The sequence below is a fragment of the Plecotus auritus genome, assembly GCF_963455305.1.
Source record: "Plecotus auritus genome assembly, chromosome: 3".
Lineage (NCBI taxonomy): Eukaryota > Metazoa > Chordata > Mammalia > Chiroptera > Vespertilionidae > Plecotus > Plecotus auritus.
Genome location: NC_137772.1, coordinates 221,834,111 through 221,844,938, shown reverse-complemented (window position 1 = coordinate 221,844,938; position 10,828 = coordinate 221,834,111). Strand labels below are relative to the sequence as shown.

Genomic DNA, 10,828 nt, shown 5'->3' with positions numbered 1-10,828 from the left:
ACAAAAAAGAAAACAAAAGCGAAGGTGTTGGAGTGAGGGGAATAGTGTGAATCCATGTGTTCCCAGGCCTCCATTCTCACACACTCCGCCCCGCCTGCTCTCTCCGTCCAGACTGGCTGCTTCGGCTGCGCATTCCTGGGGGCCTGTGCTCCCCTGGAGTTTGGTGGGAATCAGATTCAACTCGGTTCCCACCCAGTTCCACTAGCACCGTGGTTGGCAAACTGCGGCTCGCGAGCCACATGTGGCTCTTTGGCCCCTTGAGTGTGGCTCTTCCACAAAATACCACGGCCTGGGAGAGTCTATTTTGAAGAAGTGGCGTTAGAAGAAGTTTAAGTTTAAAAAATTTGGCTCTCAAAAGAAATTTCAATCGTTGTACTGTTGATATTTGGCTCTGTTGACTAATGAGTTTGCCGACCACTGTACTAGCAGAATGGCCTTATCCTCTCTGACCCTCACTTTCCGCATCCGTACAATGGAAAGTTGCTGGGTTTGGTGAAAATTTAATGATATCTATTCTTCAAGGGCTGGCACATGTCTGGCATTTAGTTTAATTGCTCAATAAGTAACAGCTATTAACCCGCCTCACTGTGCTGCCATTTATTTTCTTTTTATCTCCCCCATTAGAATGAAGACTAGGGTTCTTATTCATCTGTATGTTTCTGGAACGTGGCACATACTAGGTCCTCAGAAAAAAACACGTTGAGTGAACTAGCAAACATGGGGACTCTCCAGGCAGTCCGGGAACCCTCCTGGGAGGGGGAGTTAAGGACACAGTCTGTCCTCAAAGATCCACCTAAAGGTGCCCACCCCCACCCCAGCCATCCGTTGACTCACTGCTAAAAAGAACAAGAAGGACTTCCACGCGCAGCCTCCCACGTGCCCAGCCAGTACCGCGAGGGGCCCAAGAGAATGATGACCAGTCAACCAGCTACGCCAGGATGAGTGCCCAGAAGACGGGAAACTCGGGCCGGAGAGACTAATAATTAGGAACACTCTTTTCCAGGCCTATGATTCTGGGGCCCTTGGCAGGTCCACAGACTCCACAGATTCAGAGAAGGGGAGAGAGAACTCTCAGGAAGGCAGCTAAGCTGACTGTTCATGGCCCTGGGGTGGTAAGGTGCTGGAGGGGGAAGAGCAGGGATCCCCGAGTGACTCAGCCTCGGGGCGGGGGAGCGTGGGACAGTGCCAGGACCCACCCCGGGCTTGTTGGTTCTCTGCCGGCTGCCTCCACCCCCAGGGGAAGCTTGCCCCAGAACAGGCTCGGCCTTGTGCACCTGAGAAAAGGAAGGTGGATCTGGCCGCCAAGGTGAGGCAGCATCCTCGGGGGCGACAACGTGGAGGCATGGGGCTGTCTGGCTGGGAATCCATCAAGGTCTCAGCTTGTCGTCGAGGACACAAGACTGTTGGGCCAGAAAGTGGCCGTTAAGAGGACAACAGGTCCCTGGAGGCTTCCCGGGGACACCTGCCCAGGGTCCCCAAGCAGTGTCTCCTACCTCTCCCCCACTACACAGGTCAGAGCAGCTAGCAACCTTGTACTTGTCCATCTCCAGACCAACGTGTGAGCTTCTTGGGGCCAGGCTGATATATTTTGTTTCTGGAAGTTTTGGAGGGAAGATGTGGCCCCAGGGGGCAACCCCCAACGGTAACCTGCATTTGTAGCAGGACACAGCCTTGACTTCAGGCCTGCATGGGGCCCAGCTGGCTTCTTATGAGTGCTATGACCTTGTGCTTTCCCTAAGCCTCCAGGAAAATACCACTTCTCTTGCAAGGATTGACTCAATCAACTGAAATCACACGTGAAGCACCTATCTTTCAATAATGTTAGTCCCTCTTAATAGAAATCCCTTTTATCTGCAAACATTACTCATCTTTTTCAAAGTGCGGTCTCATAGTCTTACACTAGCATCTCAGAGCAGTCTTTAAGAAAGAAGGCAAAAATTATCCCCACTTTCCAGATGCAGAGATGGAGGCCCAGCAAGGTCAAATGATTTGCCAAGGTCACCTAGTGGGTGAGGAAAGAGACAGCCAGAGCAAGGACAAGGACATCCAGGTTCTAGTTCCCAGCTGTGTCCTCCTCCCCCCGCAGTGGCCTGGCCTCCTGAGACCGCTGCCCAGCAGACCCGGCTCTGTGTCAAGAGAGGTCACGATGCAGGCGCTGGCTCACCAGGGCCCCATCTCCTACTTTTGCACCCCCTGGGAAACACCCATCCTCACTGTCAGGGGCCCCAAGTGGTAGATTTCACAGGAATTAAGCCTCGCTTTCCCTCTCCTCCAGACAGAGAAAAGCCTGTCCCTCCAGGCCCATCACCCTCCCTGCAAAGCTCCAGTTGTGGGAAGTCCCCCCAGACTGCCCTGGGCTCTCCGGGCTGAGCCTGTGTGACTAGTCAGGCCCTTCTGGGTGATGGTGCGAGGGGAACACCCTCGGGCCTCCCCGGTTTAGGAATCGGGGAGCCTGAGTGCCTTCTGTCTTATCTCCGCGCAGGGCATCCCAGAGCAGATCCTTGGCTGAGGATTTGGATGCCACAGCCTCGCAGACAGCAGAACCAGGCAGACAGACAGCCGCCCTGACAAACCGCCACCACTAAGTCAAGACCACCAGATAAATTCAGGGAGAGGAGAGACGGGGAGGCCATGGGCAGGCCGCTGCTCCTCTCTCACTCAGAGGAAACAGGAAACACACCTGCCCCGGCCATCTAACCTCCTGGCTGGGCACCCCTACTTTCTGGGAGGAAATGCCACTGCACTTCCCCCCCCCTCCCCCGCTTCCAGAAAAGACAGAGAAGGCGCCGTTACTTTCCACGTCCGTGTCTTTCACTCACACATTCTCTGTCGTTTTTCAAAACCATCCAGGAATCTAGGTATTATCCTCCCATTTTGCAGGTCAGGAGCCGCAGAGAGGGAAGTGATTTACTCAAAGGAATAGGGTAAGTGGCTAGATCAGGACAGAACCAGGGCCTTTCAACTTTGGAGCCCGTCCTCCGTCCCTGAGGTGAAGCTGGGTGTCCTTTGCTCAGAAATCATCGCGCCTGGGGCCAGCGATTGAGCACAAAGGAGTCTCTAACAGCCACGCACCTGGGCCTTGGCAGGGATGCCGGGACAGGCGGGGCAAGGTCCCGCAGGGCTCTGAAGTGCTGGGTGCCTGGAGCTGCAGCTGTGCCATTATCACCAGCCTCCGAGGGACAAGCACCCTGCAACGGTCCAGAAACCAAGCCCGTGGGGAATGGTCACTTGTGGAGGGAAGAAGGGTTAGGCAGAGGGGAGGGGACAGCGTGTCGGACCCACAGGTCATGGGCTTCAAAAGGCAACTCGGAAGCTCTAGCGACTGCCAACTGTCCCTGTGAGACGGAAGGGGAAGAGATCAGGAGAGGAGGGAGGGAGAAAGGTGTTAGGAGCAAGTCTAGAATAGGAACCAGCTCGCAAACACGGTGGTGAGATGGCTAATGGATGTATTATCAGACTCAGATTTCACAAATCAGCAACACTGAAAAAATTCTATATGTAAGCTTTTTTTTTTTTTTTGGTTATTTTTACATCCGATTCATGTCTCTCTATCCAGTGCCCAGCATGGGGCCCACACAGAGAAGGCGCTTGGTACCACCTGTGGGATGTATTGAATGAGAAAAGTGCCGATGAAGGCTAACAGGGGAAAGCAGTGGGCTCGACCCAGTGGCAAAGGCTGCCACCTGCAAAGCTCAGTCTCCCAGTGTGAGCTGCTGACTCCAAGACTTGGCCACACCCCCTGGGCATGTGTACCCAGCTCTTCACTCATCCTATCAGCTGCCCAGATCTCTAACAAGGCTGCTAACCTGGCCAGCATGCCCCCTGCCTGGAGCCTTTCCCCAAATCCTTCTGATCCCCCTTAGTCCCCTCACCCCCCCAATTTAGAGCATTCTCTCTGCTGCCAGAGAGCTTGTTACGCTGGGGACTAAAGGGGTCCCCTGGGTGATGTGCAGTTCAACAGGGGACTGCTCCAGACACTTGCTCCTCGAGAGGGACGGAGAGGGACAGTGGCCAATAGGAGACAGCTTCTAATCATTTAAACAAATCATTGGCTTCCCGTGGGCCCTGACAGGGAAATTGTGGGGAATCTTCCCCGACTGTCCGGGGGCTCTTTGGGCTGAGCCTGTGTGGCTAATCAGGCCCTTCTGGGTGATGGCGTGAGGGACAAGGTGGAGACTTGGCTCCTCCAAAGCCCCCCGCCCCCAGGGATGAAAGGGGCTCTCCTGCAGTGAGCTGTGCGCCAGGCACATGGGCGGCACAAACAGGGAGCCTCATCTGAGAACCACAAAACCCCTTTTGGATCGTAAACCCGATAAAGTGCCAAGGAAGAGGTGCCATCTGAATGGGGCCCTGAGGGGAAGGGAAAGATGAGGCAGGGCCAAGCTTGGCTACCCACGCCCCTCTGTTCCCCGGTTAATAAAAGCTGCCTCGCCCAGCAGCCTCCCTCTCCTGCTTATGCTTATGCTTATAATCTCTGCAGGGTTATTGGTCATCCTGACCAGGGACTTGGGGAAGCTGACCCTTTTGGACCTCGGAGGCCTCCGCTGTGAAATGAAGACAGCACTCTGTCGTACAAGGTGACCGAGGCTCCAAGGAAATGGGACGCAGGAATGCGGAGGTGAGGCACAGGTAATAAATACTCTCTAACCCGGCCCCGCAGCCTCACACAGGGAAGCTGCTGGTCAGCGGGTCAGCAGGGAGCCTGGGCACCAGGAGGGCTGGGTGGCTTGGTGCAGTCTCACCTTTCCTGCTGCGCTCAGACACGCTGTGGACAGGTCCTCGGCATCAAAGGTCCTGCCCTAACCCGAGGCAGGGGCTGGGGTAGCGGCCCTCCCGCCACACCCTCTACTCAAACACTCAGCACACTGCCTTATAATGACGGGTTAGCAGACCATTAGGCCACTTAAGAGTGTTTAATATGTCTGTTTTCTACTAAAGTGCTTAGCACACAGTAGACCTCAAAATATCTGTCCAGCCCTAGCTGGTTTGGTTCACTGGAGAGAGGGTTGACCCAAGGACTGAAGGGTCACAATTCCAGTCAAGGGCACGTGCCTCAGTTGCAGGCTCAATCCCCAGCCCCTGTCCGGGGCATGTGTGGGAGGCAATGGAAAAATATCCTCAGGTGAGGATTAAAATTTATATTTATATATCTGTGCAGTGACCAAATGGGTACATTACCCTTCAGAGCTGAAAGTCCATCCAAATTCGAGTGGTTGGAGCCTCTCGCTCTGCCCATGTAAGTAAGAACCAAGAGTTTCCCAGGCAATGACAATGCGTGGTTCTGCTTTAAGTCCGCCCCCTGGCAATGACAATGATCTTAGCAGCCCAAGAAGCAGCAACCTCCGCTGGTTATCTCGGCCAGCCAGGGACACACCAGGGACTCATTTCTGGGTCCCTGAAGGCAACCTTTCCGCCTGCAGTTTAAGCAGACAAAAGACATCATTCAGTGACACTAAAATATACAGACAACTCCCGGGGAAAAAACATGATAAAAACCCCACCCCAGCCCTAACCGGTTTGGCTCAGTGGATAGAGCGTCGGCCTGCAGACTGAAGGGTCCCAGGTTCGATTCTGGTCGAGGGCATGTACCTTGGTTGCGGGCACATCCCCAGTAGGGAGTGTGCAAGAGGCAGCTGAATGGATGTTTCTCTCTCATCGATGTTTCTAACTCTCTATCCCTCTCCTTTCCTCTCTGTAAAAAATCAATAAAATATATTTAAAAAAAAAAAACAACACAAAAAACCCCACCCCACAAGTAAACATGGCCGCATGTTTGAACATTGGCTGCCCAGTGCCACCAGGAGGGCCTCCTGACATTTGCAGAGGCCGGGAGAGCAGATAAGACTGCCTGCCTCAAAGACCTCCTCCCATTCCACGTGGTCCCACCTCCATACCTGCTGGGCTGTTCCCTCACTGGCCACGACCCTCTGCCCCTCTTCCCCAACCCCCGATCGTATTTTCAAAGTGTCTCCTTTATGCTCCTTTTTCCGCATCCCTGAGGCCCAGGTAGGGAAGCCTCACTGGTCTGCAGCTGTGGGGAAGTCACAGCCACAGAGCCCTAGTTTCTGGTTATCACTCAGGAATAACCTCATGAGATTATTCTGAGGATTAAATGAGATAAAAGACAAAACTCTGGCACACAGTTGGACACACATGTCCTGCACCTCTCTTCCCCCAATCACCCAGTCTCTGCACTTAAAAGCATCACACAGTCTGCCCCACCTGCCTCACAGCTGCCAGACTCACTGAAAACAAAGAAACTCCCTCCCTCGGGGTGACAAGGAAGGAGGAAGGATCTAGTCATGGCCTCGGGTTGCTTGCCAGTTGGATGAGTCGGCGTAAGGGTGGCGGCAGGCAGTGGTCAGAGGGGTAGCTGTTAGAGCAGAAGCCAGGGCTCAGTGTCTTTCTATCACCAGCCATGTGACCTTTGGGCAAGCCCCTTGCCTTCTCCGTGCCTCAGTTTCCTCCCCTGTGAAACAGAGTCTACCCCTCTGTCCCCCCTACTTCACAGGGTCTTTGAGAAGAAGGTGCTGTACCGATGTGAGCAGCAGTAATGAAGAGTGGGGCCCAGAGGGCCTGCGAGTTGAGGGGTACAGACTGGGTCAGACGCTGCTTCTCCCAGGGGGTGGTCACCCGCTTTGCACCCAGTTTTAGGACCCCCCACTACTCAGCTCCCACCAGGACAGCTCTTCCCTTCTGCCAATCAAAGCTGCTTGCTGTTTTGAAGCAAAAATCTCTCCCTCCTTCTCCTCAGTGTCTTATGGAGACACGATCCATTCCATTTTCTTCTCTCTCCCTGTTTAACTCAGCAATTCAGCTCCCCCAGGAAGCCCTCCCAGATTAAGCACACCCAGCCCCCTCAAAAACTCTTGCTTTGAGCACACCCCCCAGCCTTTGAGTTAACTCTTGGAAGGCAAAGGCCAGATTATATCCTCCCATGGCTAGCACCTGACACTGAGCACTCAGGAAATACCTATTCTTAAATACGTACAGATTGGAATACTGGAACAGTTTACAATGGTTAAAATTTCTGTTGTTAAATATTTAAAGAGTTAAGAACACTCCACCAGCCCTGACCGGTTTGGCTCAGTGGATAGAGCGTCGGCCTGTGGACTCAAGGGTCCCAGGTTCAATTTTTTTTTTAATTTTATTTAAATATATTTTATTTGTTTTTTACAGAGAGGAAGGGAGAGGGTAGAGAGCTAGAAACATCGATGAGAGAGAAACATCAATCAGCTGCCTCCTGCACACGCCCCATCAGGGATGTGCCCGCAACCAAGGTACATGCCCTTGACCGGAATCGAACCTGGGACCCCTCAGTCCCCAGTCCAACTCTCTATCCACTGAGCCAAACCGGTCAGGGACCAGGTTCAATTCTGATCAAGGGCATGTACCTTGGTTGCAGGCAGATACCCAGTAGGGAGTGTGCAGGAGGCAGCTGATTGATGTTTCTCTCTCATCGATGTTTCTTACTCTCTATCCCTCCCCCTTCCTCTCTGTAAAAAAATCAGTAAGATATATTAAAAAAAAAAAAAAAAAAAAAGAACACTTCACCACGCAAGAAAGAGACAAGAAGCCCCAGTGGCCAGGGGCCTGCTCATCTCTTCTTGTAACGGGTATACAACATGGAACCAGGTTGTGACCAGGCTAACTCCGCTCAAGCTCCTTGGCTTAATCCTGCTGCACCATCATCAGACAGCAGAGCAGGCTACACAGTGGTTAAGAGCAAGGACTCCGGCGTTTAAATCCTGGCTCAACCACTTACTAGCTATGTGACCCTCAGCAAGTAACTTAACTGTTCTGAATCCAAAAATAAGGGAAATACCCAGTTCCCCTCCGCTGTCTTGTGAAAAGCACAAGAGAAACTGCAGGCAAATCATGTTCACCGTGGCTGGCACATATTGAGTGCTAATTCATCGAGGCGTGTTCGTATTACAAGACTTGACCCTAGCGGCAGCCTGCTGCAAAAACAGTCATCCATGTCCTTTCTCCCCTGTTCAAACTTGCCTTTGTCTTTTGCAGAAGGCAATATACAAAGACAGCTCAGGCAGACAAAGAAGAATCACATAGAAAAGAGAGGGGGGAAGTAAGGAGCAAGTTAACCCTTCCTCTGGTGGCCAATCTAGACAACTACCTGTATCACCACCCCTTCCTGGAAGAGGTGCCTCCGCGCCACGCCCCGCCCCCCACCCGCCCCCACTGGTCTTTCCAGGTTAATCTTCCCTCCCCAGGCCATTCAGCCTCCAGAGGTAACTGAACTTCAACCACGTTCATTGAGTTGAATTAGAACAGTGAACCCAAGCCACTCCTGTTGTATATTCTGAACTGGACACCAAAGGCTGCTGGTGTTCCTTAGCAAATCTCTGTGGAGGGGAGCCAGACTGAGTAAATAAAAAACAGGATGCGCCATTAACTTCGAATTTCAGATAAATAACGATTAACTTTTTAATATTTGGTATGCCCCATGCAATATGTGGGGCATATTAATACTAAAAAAGTATTTGTTGTTTATCTGGAATTCAAAGTTAATGGGGCATCCTATATTCTAGCTGGAAACTCTACCCAAGGGCACAGAGTAAAGATTAAAATCTTTTTTCTGCCCCACAACCTACTGGCCCCTCCTGCATTCTAATCAGGCAATCTAGACGCGCATTTCTTCCTTTCGCCCCTGTGCATAGCAAATGAGATAAGTGGGAGCTTTTTCTGAGCTGCTGAGTCCAGCGACCTGCCTTGTCCAAGTGCCCAGCACAGAGCCAGGCACATAGTAGGTGCTCACAATTCCTCATTCATTCCAGGCTGCTTGAGCTCTAGTTGGGAGTGTGAATCTGATGGGTTAGGCTGACCTTGACTCCGCCACAGGCTAAGAGCATCATGGCTAGGGCAGGGGTGAGGAGGTCAAACCACCAGCTTCTAAAAGTTGTTTTGAAGATCAAATGAGAAAATGGCCAGGAAAACGTCTCGTAAAACCTTGGGCAGCAGGTAGGAATCGCCGTGACCTCTGAGTGGCCCATTTTACCAGAGGGCCCCACCAGCCCCGGGTCTTCCCTGGGGATAGGAACTTCACGGGGACAGGGCAGCACACGGCAGGTGGAAGCCAGCGCCCTGGACACTGTAATACTGACCAACAACTGCTCATTTCTTTATAATTTGCCAACACGGACACATACATCCTCCAGAGGCCTCAGCACAGCCCCAGGACGTGAATGAGGTATCCTGGACCCTTTGCCCCACGGGTGGGCAGGGCTGTTTGCCCCTGAGGTGGGGTCTGGTCCAAGGAAGTGGGTGTGAGGTCCCCACCCATGAGGTGGCGGGGACAGGGCCTACCTTCTGGGCCTGTTGGATCATCTGCCTGATCACCTGCTTGAGGTGGGGTGCTTTCTCCTCCTTGGGGGGGTGGGTGAAGAGGGTGACGCGACTCACGCCGCGGTAAAAGCCGGTGTTGGTCCAGCCCAGGTCCAGCGGGGGCACTTCGGTGTCGGAGCGGTCGGGCCAGTAGGCCAGGGACTCCCTGGGTTCGGCGGAGGCCAGCGGCGGGGCCTTGGCCTTGGCCTTGCTCTTGCCCCGGGAGGTGGTGCTGGCGGCGGGGACGGGGTCCTCGTAGGGGCTCCAGGCGGCGCGGAGGGCCTGGCGCTCCTGGCTGGACAAGAAGTCCCGCAGCTGCTCCTGCTGGACCCGCTCCCGGTAGGCCCGCTCGCCGCCGCCCAGCAGCGCCTCCAGCGCCGCCCGCCGCCGCTCGCAGTAGTAGAAGGCGGCATGCGCCTCGGTCACCCGCTCGTTCACGTGGGCCTCGTCCAGGCAGCTCAGCTGGGACTCGGCCATGGTGCCGGCCACCCGCCCCGGCCCGGCAGCGGCCCCGGTCCCACCGCCGCACCTGGAGCCGCCGAGGGGCGGGGCGCCTCACCTGGCCGCGAGGTCGGCCAATCGGCGCGGGCCGGGGCGCGGGCGCGGCCGTCGGGCGGGGAGGGGCGGCCTCGCCCTCCGCCTCTGCAGGCGCGAGCGGCACCGACGACCTGGCGCGGGGGGCGGGGGGTGTCCTGGGGGACTCGCGGGAGCTCCCACGTGCGGCCTCTGGCTCGCTTCCACCTCCCGGGCCAGACGCTTCGTGGGAGCAAGGTGGGGGAGCTCACCTTCCTGCGGAGCCAGAGCCAGAGGCGTCGCAGGTGCGCGGTCATGCCCCCCAGCCCCCCGCGGGGAGGCCCGAGCACGTGCTGGGCCGGGGCGCTTCTGGGGCTGTGGATCTGACCTCTCCGGGTTGGAGAGCTTGGGGCCCCGATGCTAGACTGGATGGTAAGGGGCGGGCAGTGTGCACAAGGAAAATGATAATAAACCCCCCAGCTCCAGGCCCTCGCGTCCCATTTCAGAGATCAGAGGCCTCCCTCCAGAAGCTGTCAATTCAACACCTTCACCACGATAAAAATTTCATTAAAAACAAAAACAAACCCCATCCAAATGCTGCAAGGATGTACTAGTAAGCAAGCAGCAGTGGTGGAATTTCACCCCATTTTAATTTGAAGTGGAGTGTGCATGTGTATGTGTGTGCATGCGTGTGTATGTGTGTTTGGGCAAGATAGGCTGCCAGAGGCCTGATTACCATATTAGTGGTTCAAAATAGATGTTTGAGCTCAAGGAAGAAAGCCGCACATGAGGAGACACCACACACACACACACATCACCACCCCCAGCAGCAGCTCTGCTGGTTCCCACTGGATTCAATAGAATCTTCTTAGTCATTAACATAATATTTTGTTCAAGCACTACTGTACATTTGATTCTCTACATTCAAAATATTTTCAGATCATAGCAACCAAGGGTTCACATTTCTCTCATT

At 54.1% G+C, this 10,828-nt stretch overlaps 1 protein-coding gene across 1 annotated transcript in view; it reads right to left on the bottom strand.

The window, feature by feature from the left end:
* The window catches only part of FAM83F (family with sequence similarity 83 member F), a gene marked incomplete at its 5' end in the record, with an annotated part of 33,180 nt that extends 23,361 nt beyond the window's left edge, over positions 1-9,819 (bottom strand). The window contains one exon of the mRNA XM_080659685.1: positions 9,325-9,819. Within this exon, the coding sequence (XP_080515811.1) occupies positions 9,325-9,819 (495 nt within the window). The remainder of the gene's footprint in view (positions 1-9,324) is intronic.
* Positions 9,820-10,828: the final 1,009 nt, after the last annotated feature.